This window comes from Balaenoptera acutorostrata, chromosome 11 (genome assembly GCF_949987535.1).
Source record: "Balaenoptera acutorostrata chromosome 11, mBalAcu1.1, whole genome shotgun sequence".
Classification (NCBI taxonomy): domain Eukaryota; kingdom Metazoa; phylum Chordata; class Mammalia; order Artiodactyla; family Balaenopteridae; genus Balaenoptera; species Balaenoptera acutorostrata.
In genome coordinates, this window is record NC_080074.1 from 70,102,489 (window position 1) to 70,122,840 (window position 20,352).

A 20,352-nucleotide genomic window follows, 5' to 3' on the forward strand; every position below is an offset into this window, starting at 1 on the left:
ATTACATTTATGTTGTATTTCATGTATATATATATATAATGTACACATTTTCTATACCAATTCTACTCCATTTAATATTATAGTCAAGTTTTTGACATAAATATTTGAAGTAGGATGAGAAGGGGTCATCTTATCATCTTGTTTTTGCATCTTAGTGAATTCTTTCAAGCTGCCACCCCTGCCTTAATTCTCCCTGACCTAGCAGGACTCAAAAGGTGGCATGCTGAGCTTGCCACTTAGTTACCTGATATTACAAACAGATCATTCATTCACTCAGTAAATGTTTATGAATCTCTAACCATGTGTCTGGTTCTTTGCTAGATGTTAGAGAAAAAAAGAAAAACACACAGGCATAGTCACGGCCCATATTTATACAAATTATTTTTAAACTATTTTGATATTAAGGAAAATTTGGGGTGAAAGCAATGTTTTATAGCTTGATTGTGGTAGTGTTTATGTGTCAAAACTCATGAAATTGTTGGTGGTGTTTTTTGTATATAAATTTTACCTCAGCACAGTTGGTTTTAGGTCTGAGAAGATAATACGTATAACATGATGACTGTAGTTGATTATACTGTATTGTATAATAGAAATTTATTAAAAGAGTAGAACTTCAATGTTCTTACCAAAAGGAAAAAAAAAAAAGGTAAATCTGTGAGGTGATGTATGTGTTAATTAACTCAATGGGGCAATGGGGGAATCCTTACACAATTTATACATATATCAAATCATCATATTGTATTCTTTAAATATCTTACAATTTTATTTGTCAATTACACCTTAATAAAGCTGGAGAAAAATAATGTTGGTTTCAATAAAAAGGAAGACAAAAAAACCATTTAGGAATAAGCCCAGGCAAACTATATACAAGGCGTCCTTTCAGAAATCTATAAAGACCATAAAAGCTATAAAAATTATTAGAGAAAGAGGAAATACATCATGTGTGTGGATGAAAAGATTCAATAATGTAAAGATGTCAGTTCTCCCCAAATTAATCTATAGAATCAATTCAGACTTCCCCTCCCCCCATTTTTGGTTTTGTTTGGGGTTTTTTTGTGAGAAATTTCAAACTGATAGACAGAAAACCCAAAGAATCAAGATACTTTTGAAAGGTGGGCAAAAAGATAAGGAGGAGTAGCTATTCTGAGCCAGGCACTGCTTCTCCTGTGATGCCACGTATAGTTAATGGCAGTAGTTAAGAGCGAACTATTAAGAAATAGAGAGTATTACTTCGATTTCAAAAACAGAAAACCCAGAGAAGTTTAGTAAAATAACTCAGTTACACAGCTGACAAGCCACAGAGCTGGAATTCACTCACATTAAGATATATACTGATTAGTTATAAAGCAGAAACTAACACACCATTGTAAAGCAATTATACTCCAATAAAGATGTTTAAAAAAAAAAAGATATATACTGAGACATCTCAATGTATAGGCTGTTTCTGGTTGGCCAAGTGTTGGTCTTCAGAGGCAGCCTGTGGTGAGAGAAAGGGCACTGGACTTGGAGTTGAAAGAGTTCTGGTCCATGGTGTGACCTTGGGCAATGCCTTTGCTCTCACCGCTTCTTTGTCTATGACATAGGGATAAGAATAGCTCACACAGTTGTTGTGAGGACTAAATGACATGATGAAGAAATTATATTATGCTTTTTGAAAGAGTTGTCATTAACTTCCTAATTATGAACTATAAAGTAGTGAAAATAATTTTCACTGAATCTCCAATGTTATCATCCAACTTGTGAAGAGGATTTTAGGATTTTCAAAATTTACTTACGTATATTGTCATTTTACTTTCAAAGAGTTCACATGAGAAAATCAGTCTTTTTATGAAATTTTGGATATTTTATACCCAAGTCTGGAACAGTTGTAAAAAACAATGTAATGCTCAAGAGTTTGCTTTCATTGAGCACTCACATCTAAATGTTGAAAACCGACTCCCCAGAAGCTCAACAAAAGACAGAGGGAAATGACCTTGTGATTTAAAAAAAAATGCTGTGGATAATCTAGAAAGCAAATAATCCACATGTGGGTAATCAAGAGTTGATTGATTGTTTTGAGGGTGTTTAATTGCCTACTGTTTATCAATATAATTTAACTACCAGTGCATAGGATAGTGATATAAATAGTCCAAGTACTATTTTTTTAATGAGAAATTATGTCGGGTTTTTATTAATAATAAACACGTTGAAACACAGTACTCTAATGATTTGACTTTGCCATTAAAAGTACCATGCTCATTTTTAAAAATAATTGTATTTTCTTTTCTTTTGAATAGGGTCGCAGGTTAAACTAATGATTAGGGTCTGTTTTAGGTATCGATGGTTCTAGATATTTACACACTTTTTATTATTCTTAGTTATGTTGTTATGATAGAAATAACTGTTACTATGCATGAGAAAGGGTTTGTTTATCATTCAAGTGTCTCATTTTATAACTACACTTAACTTTACCAAGAAATAATTTGTCATTTTCCAAAGTGACCCATTAAATGCTGATGTCAAAAGCCATTTTTGTTTGGCCTCCTCTGAAGCCAGTGGTCTGTGACATTGTAGGAGGCATGCAGTCTTGTGTCACCACACCTGAGGGAGGCAAAGAAAACAAGACACTGACATATGTGAGCTTTTTTATAATTCATACATTTTGCTTTCTTGTTTTCTGCTTGTTGGTTTGTTTTCAATGATTACCTCAAAACATATGTACTTTCTAGAAAATCTATCCCCACAGTGCCTTCCACTTCCATTTTCTAAGTTGATTTTGATCTCTGGAGTATGACTGCTATTCGTGACTGCTGTTGGATGGCTGAATATCTTTTGGATTTTAGATTCTCTGTGCTCTGGGACAGCATCTCAATATCATCACTAGCTGACTGTTCTAAATGTAGCTAGTGAAAAAGTTCTAATTGTCCCTAAGGAACTAGTTCCTTTCTAAGACAGAATATATAATGAAATCACAGTTTTTCATAAAATTTATTTTTAGTTTTTTATATAATGTACCTACAGAGTATAAAATTAAGGTCCTTGTAATTAAGACTAAATCATATGAGCTTATACATCCTGTACTAACCTTTTTGAATACTCTTAATTCGGTTTGGAAAGTAATTTGTTCAAACTTGGTAGTTCTTATATGGAATAAAATAACAACATTTTCCCCCCCTAGGTCTGCTGTTCTCTGTGTTTCTAACTCAATTAGATAATATAAAGTTTGCTTTTAACTGACCTAGAGAAAGTACCAAAGAAATAAATCATTTGATTTTTTTTTACTACTTTCTGTTATTATATGATACGTAAAACACAATATGTGCATATCTGAAATTACACACAATATGTGTGCATTTATATGTTCTAACTCATAGTAATATCTACATTTGTGTATAGATAAAATATACTTAATTCTTAAATTGTGGATCAAATTTCAATTCTTTACTTATTAATGATTACTGAGTAACTAAAGATATACATACCATCAGATAGCTTACAGATAAGGCTGCTTGTTTCATCTTTCACTTTAATTAGAACATGAGCCAAACAAACATACCTTCTGGTGGAAAGTGCATACTTTGGCAATTCAAGCACACTTTCATTTTCTACTGACTTTCACCAAAGTAGAGAAGTTTTCATAAACAAATCAAAATTAGCAGCAACATGAGAGTGTAAAACAAAACAATGTATATTATCTGGCTAGTTTTACTTTGCTATCCTAAATGGTAGCAAGTATATAATTTGAGCCATGACATATGTATACTTATACTATATTTTATAAGTTGAGTAATATTTTAAATGAATTAAGACATTTCGCTACCTAATGAACTACTCAGTAAATCCTTCTGAGATATGAATAATTGCTCCATACTGTATCTTAGTGTTTTCAAAACTCCAGTCATTCATATGCCACCTTAATAAGTTTTGTCATATTCATATACTGTTTATACCAATATCTACTTACTGTTGTTTCTGGAATCCCTCTCACTTTTTAAATTTAAATACAATTTCACTACTGTACTATTAGTATCACTTGCTATAAATAGAAATAATTCAGAAATATAAAAATGTAGCCATTAAAATAAAATATTTGCCTGTTATCACCTAAATACCATACCAGTGGCGGCAGATATATAACATGTTGGGAAACACTGTCCTGCATGATTGTAAATTCAGATTTTTATAAATTTAATTTTCTTAAAATAAAACACACTTTAGGTAGATAGTAAACCCAGTAAGGGCAGAAATTACTCTGCTTTATGTATCCTTGTTTCCCCAGCACTTAGTACTTGGCATATAACAGGCATTCAGTAAGTATTGAATGATAAATTAGTGAGTGACATATATATTTGCATATCTATCCTCTAAAATACTACTTAGTATTAATAGTCAAATAATGATACTCAGATTGTATAGGAAAATACATTATGGCCAGCATATGTTTCAATCCCCAGTCTTCAGGGAATATGCACTAATATACTGTGTAACATTTCTATTAAACTTTAATGGATATAGATCAAGGAAGGTTGCTGTAATATAAACAAAGAGAAATGGGGATGAAGCAGTATAGGAGTGGGCCTGGTGATTAGAAAGAGTGACAGGAGAAAATGAGTGAGGAGTAAATATTGAAAGATATATCTGTGTCATGTGACCTGAGGTAACCCTTGTGTTGCAGCAAGAAAAAATAACTAAATTAAAGGGTAAATAAGAGATGTGAAGGTTGCTTCAGTGGATAAGGCTCTGTTCTGTTAATATTTACTTCCAAATCACCAATGCTAATGACCAAATCATTCTAAAATGAGGTACTCTAAACATCCCCCTCCTGACCTTCCAACAAACTCATTTCTAAAGCTTAAATTCCAACCTGTTTTCTTTTGTCCATGCACTTAAGAAATGACATAACCAATTTCCTGCATCGTTTGGGTTAGAAGAAAAGCCCATATAAAGCTGAAATGAGCATAGCATTTTAGTCCCATTTATAAATCATCAGTTAGGGAGGCCCCTGAAGTACAGATAGGCTGTTTCATAAAACCTATGAGGCCTTAGTAAATGGAAGCAATCCACATCAGCTACGTGTCAGGAAGTCAATGCTTAGCTGATTTGGCCACTAACAATTATTTTGACAATAGGAATTACTAACGGTAAGGAACTGACTCTTCAGAAGAGAAACCACAGAGGCAAATCACTCATAGTTCAGAAATAATGTTAAAATTTTGCAATCATATAAAATATTTATTTTGGCTAACTACCTAATCTAAGAGAATGGTTTGTGCCTTGTTTTACTGAAGGAACTCTGGGCTTATCAAGAAGTATATGAGTGATGACTTTTTTTTCTTTTAAAAATCTTACTTATTCAAAAATTTGTCTCTTTAAAAATTGAACATAGTAAAAGAGGAAATTTTAAAAGAAAATGAAAGAAATATATACTTCCAAGAATTTGAAGTTAGATGAGACTAAGAAGGCAGTAGATACTGATGAGCTGGAGTGGATTGTCTGTGAGGAAAGGACTCTAAAAAGTATCTGGTCTTCCCATCAATAGGAGGGACTTGTCATGCTGGTCACTGCAGCAGGGAATATGATGCAGGTGCGGAAAACATATAAGAAAAGGCTATTCTACCTTGGCGAGTGGAATTTGCAGTCATGGCAAAGGGTTGTCAAGATGGATATTTTTGGCAGCTGTGATGGTACGGTGCCGTCAGATCACTTAGCAAGGTCTGAGGCAACCCCAAAGCACCCAGAAACCCAGAAGGTATTAAGAAGAAGGAGACACTCTGTAAGGCAACTCTAGGAATTACTTTTTTCTCTATGACTGATTAAAGAGACTTGGATGGACATCAGATGTTCCCATTAATCAACAGACTGAATAAGAAGAATAAAAGGCTCACAACATTTGGGAATAGTAATAAACCACTGGAGGAAATATATGAAACTCAAGATACATGCTCTGTTTAGACAATTTTGCCAATTTCAGCCTGTGTCTACTTGTATGAAGGAGCACACACCAGAAAGTCAGGCAAACATGAACTCTTAGGTGACCTTGGTTAAATCCCATAATTTCCTTTTGCCTCATTTTTTTCCATATGTTCAATATGCTGTCTAAATGGCAAGATTTTTTTTTTTGAGGATTGAATGAAGTAATGATATATGTGAAACACATTAAAAGGTGACATAGATGGGATATATTCTCAAAAATCTGAAGCATGTTGATGCATGAATGCTATTGCCATATACTGGAGATTATGTTGATAGTAATAAGAGACCCTAAAATTTCAGTGGCTTAAAGCAAAAAGGTTCGTTTCTTGCTCATACTCTACGTCCACCCCAACTAGAGGAGGAATGTGCCCCATATCGTCTTCACTCAGGACTCAGGCTGATCTTCAGAGCTTCTGGAAATCGCTGGTCATTGTGATGGGGGAAGGGTATGTGTGAATCACACACTGCATCTTTAAGGCTCTCTCTGGAAGTGACACATGTCATTCCCTAATTGACTTCAGGAAGTCACACGGCAATCCTAGCTTGTGTCCAGAAGAAGAGCTGGAAATATTTGGTTAGCAGCACTAATGACTATCACAGATGGTTTCTTTCCAGTTTCTACAGTTGGATGACTTTTGCAATAGAGAAGTTGTCTAGATGTTTCTCCTATTGCTAATACCACTACATTCTTTCTGTATAGCTTTCAACAACCAAGTAGACTTTCTTGATTTTATGTTTTCTCAGTTTTAAGGATTTGCTGGCACTAAATATTTTAGTAGCCATCTAACAGAATATTTTAGTTTCTTTGAGAGAAAGGCAGCAATTGTATAACATCCCGTTCCTGTTTTCTTTCCCAAATAGACATTGATGAGTGCTCTGATGGCTTTGTTCAGTGTGACAGCCGTGCTAACTGCATCAACCTGCCTGGATGGTACCACTGTGAGTGCAGAGATGGCTACCATGACAATGGGATGTTTTCACCAAGTGGAGAATCATGTGAAGGTCAGTACAAGGAGAAGACCTAGAGTTTAAAGTCTTAAAATTGAGGAAAATGCAGAAAGATGTAAATAGTAGACATTGATCTAATATTTAAGATATTGGTGGTTTTTGCTGTGTGTTTATACAACAGTGATTAGAAACATGTTAAAATCTAACTTTTGCTTGCTAATTATGATAACTGATTTTTAGATAATTAAAACTTGCAATAGCAAACCAATTTTCTGTGGATACTTTTAACTGTTGAAGGGTGTTTTAGAATGAATAAACCCATAATGTCAGATAAATATTTTAAAATGGCAGCATGTAAAAATCTGACCCAAAAAAGAGCCAGAAAAAAATAGATGAGGAAAGCAGAATAGAGGGAAAATGAAGCTAGAGGAAATACAATGATGATATGGCCAAGGGAAACATAATGCATGCTACTCTGGGCTATTCCTAATGTATCACTTACCTGGCAAAGTCAGAGATATTTAGTGAATGTTGGATACAGAAGATATGGTCCCTGCTTCACAGAAGATGTCAATCTAATAAGAGTGGAAATTTGAAAAGATTATATTCAATTATTTACTATGAATTTTGACTTATTTTCAGTGAATTGACAACTCTGCTCCCTTATATCCTCTATTAAGGGGCACGATAGTTAGGAGGCAGGCAGAGTAAGCAAAGCACAGTGAATAATTGTCAGGGAAACCACCCATACTAAAAGGCTTTGGCATAGGATTGGAAAACAAAACAAACCTCAAGAAGTCATTATTTTCTCCATTGGTGTTTACACCTTCATAGAGTAACAGCCTAAGAGAATGATGCAGCTAAAATGACACAGTCGATGAAAGCCTTGGAGAATCTGACTTAGCAGTGCTTGACGCTTAAATGATGAGATGTCTTTTATCCTTGGGCCTCAAGAGGTTTTCACACAGAGAAAAGTGAAACAGACTTGGGTGATAGATGCCAAGGCTCCCAGCGTGCTTTGCCAGCAGCTGCAGAGCTCTGGACCTTGAGCGGAACGTTCATCTGGATTGTTATGTGGAATGGGAACGGTACTGCCTTACCAGGGGCTAAAACCTGGCATTTGCAAATAACCACTTAGCTGTGTCTGAAGGCTCTACCTGGCACTTGTGAATGTTCCAGAATGCGTACTTCCAGCCCTGTAGAGAATGCCATTCAAGAAGCCGATCAAACCGTGTGATTTTGCCCTTCCCTGATAAAATATTTTGCCTGTTTTCTATAGTATATTATGAGGAAGAAGTCTTCAATGCTACATTTTTAAGATTGTCTTTTATTTTATTTTAAGTTACATACATAAAGAATGAATAAAGCTGATTATAAATAATTCAAATCATACAGAAATATATAGAGCAAAGCTGAAAATGTATCTTTATTTCATCTCCCCCTTTTTCCCATCCCTTCCTCTTCTGCTCTAGGGGTAACCTGTGTTTAATTTTGCTTGGTATCCTTTTCTGCGCATCAGAATGTAACTAGAAAAAATACATACCTCTGCTGACTATCTTACTTTATATTTGCAACTGCTTTCACTATCTTTTAAATTTATGACCACATGTCTCAAGAGGGCTGTATTAGTTATCTATTGATGCGTTAAAAGTTACCCCCAAAACTTAGAAACTGAAAACAACAAAAGTTATCTCACAACTTCTGTGGGTAAGGAATCTATGCACAGCTTAACTGAATGCCTCTGGTTCAAGGTTTCTAATGAGGTTACTACCATCAAATTGTTGCCCAGGGATGTGGTCTCACCTTGAAGACTTGTCTGGGATAGGAGTGGACAGAATGAAGGTCACTCATGTGGCTATTGGCAGGCCTTGTTTCCTTAACACATAAGCTACTCCACAGGGCTGGGGGCTGGCTTCCCTTAGAATAAGCAGGTGCCCAAAATGGCAACCACAGTCTTTCCATAACTGAATCTCAGATGTGACATTTCATCACTTCTCCCATAGTCTATTTGTTAGAAGCCAGTCAGTAAGTCCAAGGGGAGAGGATTACACAAGCGTGTGAATATTAAATGGTGAGGATCGTTGGGGGCCATCTTGTAAGCTACCTGCTCTGAGGACCACCGACATCACCCAGTATTCCTACTTTATTTCCTTAGTTACTTTCCCCTGCAACTCTTAGTTACTTTCCCCTGCAACTCTTAGTTACTTTCCGCTGCATACCGTCTTCCGTCTCCTCAAATCTTAGATACCACTTTCTCTTCTTTCTCTGTCAATAACTCTGCTTATTTAACTGAGAAAAAAGAAGTACTTCACTTTTCCACTAAACATATGGTATGATATACAGTAAAGATGTAACGGTCAGGACAAAATGACAAAACATAATTAGTGCATTCATTGGTGTCCAAAAGTAACAAAGTGAAACTAACCATTAAAATAACACATGATAAAGATGAATATAGGGAAGTAAAGGATTCTATGAAATGCCTACACAGAAAAGGCTTTTTGAGGAAATTCCGTAAATACAGAAAGAATGGGAAATCTTATTTTTTTAAAAAGAACCACAATTCTAGAAAGATGATTCTATTATTATCTTCCAGTATGATTTATAATGATTATCATAAAAATCTACTACTCTTTCAGAAGACAGTGTGCTCTGAAGAATACTTTTAAAAGAACTCACCTATGTTGTATAAAACAAGAGAGAACTAAAGTGCTTCTTTTTAACAACTATCTATTTACTGCAATTTCAGTGATTCGTAGAATTGTAGTATTAGTATTTAGAAGGATGCAATTTTAAGAGTGTGATTATATCTGAGCAGGTTCAATTTTTCTGTGCTGGGGGAAAAGAAAAGAAGCATTTCAACATGGACAAAGCCACAGCAGTGGGTTTACAATTATGCTGAAGTATAATATTCATATTTGAAAATGTGAATAAATAACTTTGCACTGTTTCACTACTTTTTAGGCTGTGTAATCTACAAATACATGTTTATAAACTGCATTCATACAAAGTGTAAACTGTTTTGCTCATCCATTTACCTCAGAGGTGTAGACATTTAATTGCCAGGTAATATACAAGGTTACCATTTTCCTTGTCCATATCATCATTCCTAATGTGCCTGAAAATTTGTCTCTCTCTGAGGATAAAGCCCAGTATTTTTTTTCCAGGTAAGAATATTGTATTTTCATGCCCACATTTCCCTTTATTTAAAGCTTTTATTTCTGGATTATCTTTATGCTTGGTGAGGATTTTTTGAACTTGTATGACCCCAAAAAAATGTTTATAGGGTAACATCTTTTGAGTATTATGTTCAAGCCAAATACTATAAATTCTAAACTTAAATCAGGGAAAAGTATGAAAATGAAATGAATCTATTTCAACTCAAGAAGTGGTTACTGAATCTATGCACAGGTACCTTGAGGTACTTTACCCGGCACCTGCTGTGAAGAAATATAAAGGAGGTATGATCACTGCTCTCAGCTTGCAGTCGAGATAAAATATGTACGGTAACAACTGTCATACAAGATAGAATGTAGTAAGTTTTTCAATAGAGGAGAAAGCTGCAAAGTTGAAAATGATGATTACATAAGAAAAGTATGAATTCAGAGCCATAATGAAACAAAGAGAGAAATTATTTCCTGTTGGGATCAAGAAAAGATTGAATATCTAGCATTGTTTCAGGACTTAAGTATGATGTGATTATTGGCTCATTGAGATAGGGAAAGAGAGTGCCAGCAAAGGAAGTGGCTTTAAATGCCTTTCTAATAAGTTTGAACTTGAGTCTGAAAGTCTATTTTTGAGAAAGGGAATGATGAAAGCGTATCTCCACCAAATCTATATTTTGGCCCAGTCCTATTTTCTGAATTCCAGATCCACATATCCAGCTGGATAGCTCTACCTGGAAGCCCAGAGGAAAGTGTATTTCAACATGTCAAACTAACTCATGTCTTTGCTCATCCCTGCCACCTACTTCCACTCTCCAGCAAAATCTTGCTCTTCTTTGTATAAATAGCATCAACCAAATTTTCCAAGTGGGAAATCTAATCATTCATGACCCTTCTCTCACCCTAGTCTTTGAAGCCAACAAATCACTAAGAAGTTGCTGTATCTTTGTTGTTTCTATCTTGGAAGATTTTAGTTTTGTTGTTTCTTTCTATGCATCCCCACTGCTACTATTCAATACAGCATTATGCCTATGAGCACAGACTTGGAGCCTGACAGCTTGGGTTCCCATCTGGGCTGTATACCTTACTAGCTGTGTGACCCTGAGAAAGTTATTCAACATGTCTAGGCCTCAATTTCCTGATCTATACAATGGAGATAATGATGGTACCTTTCACGGTTGTTGTGAGTCATTATATGAAATGAGTCATTGTATGAAAGTACTTAGAATTTGATACATACCAACCACTATATAAGTGTTACCTTTTATTATATGACCATCTCTTTCCTGGAATACTGAACAGTCTATTAATCGGTCTCCTAGCTTCAATTTCTAATCCATTTAAATCCCTTTTCCACAGTGAAGCCAAAGGACCCTTTCAAAAATGGATATCTGATTATGATTTTTTTTTTGAAATTCCCAAAAATGACATTTTATTGTCTTTAAGATAAGGTTCAAATTTCTTACAACATGACTTTTAACTGATCCCTAAGAACCTCTTCAGCTGCATGTCTACCCACTCTGCTCTCCCTAGACATTCAAGTCATACCAATACTTCTGATCCTCTAACACATCTTGATGGCTCTGAACATTGGGACTCAAACACACCCTTACCTCTGACTAGACCAGTCTTTACCTCCTCTTTGCTTGGCTAAATCTTATTCATACTGTAACTGCCACACCTGGAGAATGTGTATGTGGGCAGAAGAAACATCCAAAAAGAGCTACCAGTGTGATAGGAAGCAAGTAAAGGAAATTTATCAGGGAGAGGGAAGGACCTGTGTCAAAAGCTGCTGCTAGCTCAAGTTCGATGGGAAGTGAGACTTGACCACTGGCTTCAGCAACATTATTTCTCCAATCACTCACTAAAGCATGTACCAGTATTTGCTTTTTGAATTTTATTTTACTTATTTTTTTATACAGCCGGTTATTAGTTCTCCATTTTATACATATTAGTGTATATATATCAATCCCAATCTCCCACTTCATCCCACCACCCCCCACCCGCCACTTTCCCCCCTTGGTATCCATACATTTGTTCTCTATATCTGTGTCTGCCCTGCACACTGGTTCATCTGTACCATTTTTCTAGCTTCCACATATATGCGTTAATATACGATATTTGTTTTTTTCTTTCTGACTTACTTCACTCTGTATGACAGTCTCTAGATCCATCCACGTCTCTACAAATGACACAGTTTTATTCCTTTTTATGGCTGTGTTATCTTCCATTGTATATATGTACCACAACTTCTTTATCCATTTATCTGTCAATGGGCATTTAGGTTGCTTCCATGACCTGGTGATTGTAAATAGAGCTGCAATGAACATTGGGGGGTGCATGTGTCTTTTTGAATTATGGTTTTCTCTGTGTATATGCCCAATAGTGGGATGCTGGGTCATATGGTAATTCTATTTTTAGTTTTTTAAGGAACCTCCATACTGTTCCCAATAGTGGCTGTATCAATTTACATTCCCACCAACAGTGCAAGAGGGTCCCCTTTTCTCCACACTCTCTCCAGCATTTGTTGTTTGTAGATTTTCTGATGAAGCCCATTCTAACTGGTGTGAGGTGATACCTCATTGCAGTTTTGATTTGCATTTCTCTAATAATTAGTGATGTTGAGCAGCTTTTCATGTGCTTCTTGGCCATCTGTATGTCTTCTTTGGAGAAATGTCTATTTAGGTCTTCTACCCATTTTTGGATTGGGTTTTTTGTTTTTTTAATACTGAGCTGCATGAGCTGTTTATATATTTTGGAGATTAATCCTTTATCCGTTGATTCGTTTGCAAATATTTTCTCCCATTCTGAGGGTTGTCTTTTGGTCTTGTTTGTAGTTTCCTTTGCTTTGCAAAAGCTTTTAAGTTTCATTAGGTCCCATTTGTTTATTTTTGTTTTTATTTCCATTACTCTAGGAGGTGGGTCAAAAAAGATCTTGCTGTGATTTATGTCAAAGAGTGTTCTTCTATGTCTTCCTCTAAGAGTTTTATAGTGTCTGGTCTTACATTTAGTTCTCTAATCCATTTTGAGTTTACTTTTGCGTATGGTGTTAGGGAGTGTTCTAATTTCATTCTTTTACATGTAGCTGTCCAGTTTTCCCAGCACCACTTATTGAAGAGGCTGCCTTTTCTCCATTGTATATTCTTGCCTCCTTTATCAAAAATAAGGTGACCATATGTGCGTGGGTTTATCTCTGGGCTTTCTATCCTGTTCCATTGATCTATATTTCTGTCTTTGTGCCAGTAGCATATTGTCTTGATTACTGTAGCTTTGTAGTATAGTATGAAGTCAGGGAGTCTGATTCCTCCAGCTCTGGTTTTTTCCTTCAAGACTGCTTTGGCTATTCAGGGTCTTTTGTGTCTCCATAGAAATTTTAACATTTTTTGTTCTAGTTGTGTAAAAAATGCCATTGGTAATTTGATAGGGATTGCATTGAATCTGTAGATTGCTTTCAGTAGTATGGTCATTTTCAAAATATTGATTCTTCCAATCCAAGAACATGGTATATCTCTCCATCTGTTTATATCATCTTTAATTTCTTTCATCAGTGTCTTATAGTTTTCTGCATACAGGTCTTTTGTCTCCCTAGGTAGGTTTATTCCTAGGTATTTTATTCTTTTTGTTGCAATGGTAAATGGAGGGTTTCCTTAATTTCTCTTTCAGATTTTTCATCATTAGTGTATAGGAATGCAAGAGATTTCTGTGCATTAATTTTGTATCCTCCACCTTTACCAAATTCATTGATTAGCTCTAGTAGCTTTCTGGCGGCATCTTTAAGATTCTCTATGTATAGTATCATCTCATCTGCAAACAGCGACAGTTTTACTTCTTCTTTTCCAATTTGTATTCCTTTTATTTCTTTTTCTTCTATGATTGCTGTGGCTAGGATTTCCAAAACTGTGTCGAATAATAGTGGTGTGAGTGGACATCCTTATCTTGTTCCTCATCCTAGAGGTAATGCTTTCAGTTTTTCACCATTGAGAATAATGTTTGCTGTGGCATTGTCGTATATGGCCTTTATTATGTTGAGGTAGCTTCCCTCTATGCCCACTTTCTGGAGAGCTTTTGTCATAAATGGGTGTTGAATTTTGTCAAAAGCTTTTCCTGCATCTATTGAAATGATCATATGGTTTTTATTCTTCAATTTGTTAATATGGTGTATCACATTGATTGATTTACATATATTGAAGGATCCTTGCATCCTTGGGATAAATCCCACTTGATCATGGTGTATGATCCTTTTAATGTGCTGTTGGATTCTGTTTGCTAGTATTTTGTTGAGGATTTTTGCATCTATATTCGTCAGTGATATTGGTCTGTAATTTTCTTTTCTTGTAGTAACTTTGTCTGGTTTTGGTATCAGGGTGATGGTGGCCTCCTAAAATGAGTTTAGGAGTGTTCCTTCCTCTGCAATTTTTTGGAAGCGTTTGAGAAGGATGGGTGTTAGCTGTTCTCCAAATGTTTGAAGAATTCACCTGTGAAGCCATCTGGTCCTGGACTTTTGTTTGTGGGAAGATTTTTAATCGCATTTTCAATTTCATTATTGTGATTGGTCTGTTCATATTTTCTATTTCTTCCTGGTTCAGCCTTGGAAGATTATACCTTTCTAAGAATTTGTCCATTTCTTCCAGGTTTTCCATTTTATTGGCATAGAGTTGCTTGTAGTAGTCTCTTAGGATGCTTTGTATTTCTGCGGTGTCTGTTGCAACTTCTCCTTTTTCGTTTCAAATTTTATTGATTTGAGTCCTCTCCCTCATTTTCTTGATGAGTCTGGCTAATGGTTTATCAATTTTGTTTATCTTCTCAAAGAAACAGCTTTTAGTTTTATTGATCTTTGCTATTGTTTTCTTTGTTTCTATTTCATTTATTTCTGCTCTGATCTTCATGATTTCTTTCCTTCTACTAAGTTTGTGTTTTGTTTGTTCTTTGTTCTCTAGTTCCTTTAGGTGTAAGTTTAGATTGTTTATTTGAGATGTTTGTTGTTTCTTCAGGTAGGATTGTATTGCAATAAACTTCCCTCTTAGAACTGCTTTTGCGGCATCCCAAAGGTTTTGGATCATTGTGTTTTCATTGTCCTTTGTCTCTCAGTACTTTTGCTTTCCTCTTTTTTTTTTAAATTAATTTTTTTACATAGCACATTCTTATTAGTCATCCATTTTACACACAACAGTGTATACATGTCAATCCCAATCTCCCAATTCATCACACCACCAGCCTCCCCACACCACCGCTTTCCCCCCTTGGTGTCCATACGTTTTTTTCTCTCCTTCTTTGTCTCAATTTCTGCCCTGCAAACAGGTTTATCTGTACCATTTTCTAGGTTCCAAACATATGCATTAATATGTGATATCTGTTTTTCTCTTTCTGACTTACTTCACTCTGTATGACAGTCTCTAGATGCATCCACGTCTCTACAAGTGACCAAACTTCGTTCCTTTTTTTTTCTTTTTAACATCTTTATTGGATATAATTGCTTTACAATGGTATGTCAGTTTCTGCTTTATAACAAAGTGAATCAGTTATACATATACATATGTCCCCATATCTCTTCCCTCTTGCATCTCCCTCCCTCCCACCCTCCTTATCCAACCCCTCTAGGTGGTCGCAAGCACCGAGCTGATCTCCCTGTGTTATGCAGTTGCTTCCCACTAGCTACCTATTTTACGTTTGGTAGTGTATATATGTCCATGCCACTCTCTCGCTTTGTCCCAGCTTACCCTTCCCCCTCCCCGTATCCTCAAGTCCATTCTCTAGTAGGTCTGTGTCTTTGTTCCCATCTTGTCCCTAGGTTCTTCATGACCATTTTTTCTTTTTTAAATTCCATATATATGTGCTAGCATACGGTATTTGTTTTTCTCTTTCAGACTTACTTCACTCTGTATGACAGACTCTAGGTCCATCCACCTCACTACAAATAACTCAATTTCGTTTCTTTTTATGGCTGAGTAATATTCCATTGTATATATGTGCCACATCTTCTTTATCCATTCATCTGTTGATGGACACTTAGGTTGCTTCCATGTCCTGGCTATTGTAAATAGAGCTGCAATGAACATTGTGGTACATGACTCTTTGAATTATGGTTTTCTCAGGGTATACGCCCAGTAGTGAGATTGCTGGGTGGTATGGTAGTTCTATTCTTATATTTCTAAGGAAACTCCATACTGTTCTCCATAGTGGCTGTATCAATTTACATTCCCACCAACAGTGGAAGGGGGTTCCCTTTTCTCCACACCCTCTCCAGCATTTATTGTTTGTAGATTTTTTGATGATGGCCATTCTGACCAGTGTGAGATGATATCTCATTGTAGTTTTCATTTGCATTTCTCTAATGATTAATGCTGTTGAGCATTCTTTCATGTCCCTGTTGGCAATCTGTATATCTCTTTGGAGAAATATCTATTTAGGTCTTCTCCCCATTTTTGGGTTGGGTTGTTTGTCTTTTTGATATTGAGCTGCATGACCTGCTTGTAAATTTTGGAGATTAATGCTTTGTCAGTTGCTTCATTTGCAAATATTTTCTCCCATTCTGAGGGTTGTATTTTCATCTTGTTTATGGTTTCCTTTGCTGTGCAAAAGCTTTGAAGTTTCATTAGGTCCCATTTGTTTATTTTTGGTTTTATTTCCATTACTCTAGGAGGTGGGTCAAAAAGGATCTTGCTGTGATTTATGTCAAAGAGTGTTCTGCCTATGTTTTCCTCTAAGAGTTTGATAGTGTATGGCCTTACATTTAGGTCTTTAATCCATTTTGAGTTTATTTTGCGTATGGTGTTAGGGAGTGTTCTAATTTCATTCTTTTACATGTAGCTGTCCAGTTTTCCCAGCACCAGCTATTGAAGAGGCTGTCTTTTCTCCACTGTATATTCTTGTCTCCTTTATCAAAGATAAGGTGACCATATGTGCATGGGTTTATCTCTGGGCTTTCTATCCTGTTCCATTGATCTATATTTCTGGTTTTGTGCCAGTAGCATATTGTCTTGATTGCTGTAGCTTTGTAGTATAGTCTGAAGTCAAGAAGCCTGATTCCTCCAGCTCCGTTTTTCTTTCTCAAGATTGCTTTGGCTATTTGGGGTCTCTTGCGTTTCCATACAAATTGTGAAATTTTTTGTTCTAGTTCTGTGAAAAATGCCAGTGGTAGTTTGATAGGGATTGCATTGAATTTGTAGATTGCTTTGGGTAGTAGAGTCATTTTCACAATGTTGATTCTTCCAATCCAAGTACATGGTATATCTCTCCATATATTTGTATCACCTTTAATTTCTTTCATCAGTGTCTTATAGTTTTCTGCATACAGGTCTTTTGTCTCCTTAGGTAGGTTTATTCCTAGATATTTTATTCTTTTTGTTGCAGTGGTAAATGGGAGTGTTTTCTTAATTTCACTTTCAGATTTTTCATCATTAATGTATAGGAATGCGAGAGATTTCTGTGCATTAATTTTGTATCCTGCTACTTTACCAAATTCATTGATTAGCTCTAGTAGTTTTCTGATAGCTTCTTTAGGATTCTCTGTGTATAGTATCATGTCATCTGCAAACAGTGACAGCTTTACTTCTTCTATTCTGATTTGGATTCCTTTTATTTCCTTTTCTTCTCTGATTGCTGTGGCTGAAACTTCCAAAACTATGTTGAATATAGTAGTGAGAGTGGGCAACCTTGTCTTGTTCCTGATCTTAGTGGAAATGGTTTCAGTTTTTCACCATTGAGGACGATGTTGGCTGTGGGTTTGTCATATATGGCCTTTATTATGTTGAGGAAAGTTCCCTCTATGCCTACTTTCTGCAGGGTTTTTATCATAAATGGGTGTTGAATTTTGTCGAAAGCTTTCTCTGCATCTGTTGAGATGATCGTATTGTTTTCCCCTTAAATTTGTTAATATGGTGTATCATATTGATGGATTTGCCTATATTGAAGAATCCTTGCATTTCTGGGATGAACCGCACTTGATCATGGTGTATGATCCTTTTAATGTGCTGTTGGATTCTGTTTGCTTGTATTTTGTTGAGGATTTTTGCATCTATCTTCATCAGTGATATTGACCTGTAGTTTTCTTTCTTTGTGACATTTTTGTCTGGTTTTGGTATCAGAGTGATGGTGGCCTTGTAGAATGAGTTTGGGAGGGTTCCTCCCTCTCCTATTTTTTGGAAGAGTTTGAGAAGGATAGATGTTATCTCTTCTCTAAATATTTGATAGAATTCGCCTGTGAAGCCATCTAGTCCTGGACTTTTGTTTGTTGGAATATTTTTAATCACAGTTTCCATTTCAGTGCTTGTGATTGACCTGTTCATATTTTCTATTTCTTCCTGGTTCAGTCTCGGAAAGTTGTGCATTTCTAAGAATTTGTCCATTTCTTCCAGGTTGTCCATTTTATTGGCATATAGTTACTTGTAGTAATCTCTCATGATCCTTTGTATTTCTGCAGTGTCAGTTGTTACTTCTCCTTTTTCATTTCTAATTCTATTGATTTGAGTCCTCTCCCTTTTTTTCTTGATGAGTCTTGCTAATGGTTTATCAATTTTGTTTATCTTCTCAAAGAACCAGCTTTTAGTTTTTATTGATCTTTTCTATCGTTTCCTTCATTTCTTTTTCATTTATTTCTGCTCAGATCTTTATGATTTCTTTCCTTCTGATAACTTTGGGGATTTTTTGTGCTTATTTCTCTAATTGCTTTAGGTGTAAGGTTAGGTTGTTTATTTGACATGTTTCTTGTTTCTTAAGGTAGGATTGTATTGCTATAAACTTCCCTCTTAGAACTTCTTGGGCTGCATTCCATAGGTTTCGGGTCATCGTGTTTTCATTGTCATTTGTTTCTAGGTATTTTTTGATTTCCTCTTTGATTTCTTCAGTGATCTCTTGGTTATTAAGTAGTGTAATGTTTAGCTTCCATGTGTTTGTATTTTTTACAGATTTTTTCCTGTAAGTGATATCAAGTCTCATAGTGTTGTGGTTGGAAAAGATACTTGATACGATTTCAGTTTTCTTAAATTTACCAAGGCTTGATTTGTGACCCAAGATATGATCTCTCCTGAAGAATGTTCCATGAGCACTTGAGAAGAATGTGTATTCTGTTGTTTTTGGATGGAATGTCCAATAAATATCAATTAAGTCCATCTTGTTTATTGAATCATTTAAAGCTTGTGTTTCCTTATTCACTTGCATTTTGGATGATCTGTCCATTGGTGAAAGTGGGGTGTTAAATAAAGTCCCCTACTATGATTGTGTTGCTGTCGATTTCCCCTTTTATGGCTGTTAGTATTTGCCTTATGTATTGAGGTGCTCCAATGTTGGGTGCAAAATTATTTACAATTGTGATATCTTCTTCTTGGATTGATCCCTTGATCATTATGTAGTGTCCTTCTTTGTGTGTTGTAATAGCCGTGATTTAAAGTCTATTTTGTCTGATATGAGAATTGCTACTCCAGCTTTCTTTTGATTTCCATTTGCATGGAATATCTTTTTCCATCCCCTCACTTTCAGTCTGTATGTGTCCCTAGGTCTGAAGTGGGTCTCTTATAGACAGCTTACGTACAGGTCTTGTTTTTGTATCCATTCAGCCCATCTATGTCTTTTGGTTGGAGCATTTAATCCTTTCACATTTAAGGTAATTATCGATATGTATGTTCCTATTACCATTTTCTTAATTGTTTTGGGGTTGTTATTGTAGGTCTTTTCCTTCTCTTGTGTTTCCTGCCTAGAGAAATTCCTTTAGCATTTGTTGTAAAGCTGGTTTGGTCGTGCTGAATTCTCTTAGCTTTTTCTTGTATGTTAAGGTTTTAATTTCTCCGTCAAATCTGAATGAGATCCTTACTGGGTAGAGTAATCTTGGTTGTAGGTTTTTCCCTTTCATCACTTTAAACATGTCCTGCCACTCCCTTCTGGCTTGCAGAGTTTCTGCTGAAAGATCTGCTGTTTACCTTATGGGGATTCCCTTGTGTGTTATTTGTTGTTTTTTCCTTGCTGCTTTTAATATTTTTTCTTTGTATTTAATTTTTGATAGTTTGATTAATTTGTGTCTTGGCGTGTTTCTCCTTGGATTTATTCTGTATGGGACTCTCTGTGCTTCCTGGACTTGATTAACTATTTCATTTCCCGTATTAGGGAAGTTTTCAACTATAATCTCTTCATATATTTTCTCAGACCATTTGTTTTTCTCTTCTTCTTCTGGGACCCCTATGGTTCGAATGTTGGTGCGTTTCATGTTGTCCGAGAGGTCTCTGAGACTGTCCTCAATTCTTTTTATTCTTTTTTCTTTATTCTGCTCTGCCGTAGTTATTTCCACTATTTTATTTTC

General features: G+C 35.7%; 1 protein-coding gene across 1 annotated transcript in view; it reads left to right on the forward strand.

Annotated features, from left to right (window-relative positions):
• NELL2 (neural EGFL like 2) overlaps positions 1-20,352 on the forward strand; it is a 381,815-nt gene that overhangs the window by 341,830 nt on the left and 19,633 nt on the right. The window contains exon 16 of the mRNA XM_007179220.3: positions 6,814-6,954. Coding sequence (XP_007179282.2) covers positions 6,814-6,954 — 141 coding nt within the window. The remainder of the gene's footprint in view (positions 1-6,813; positions 6,955-20,352) is intronic.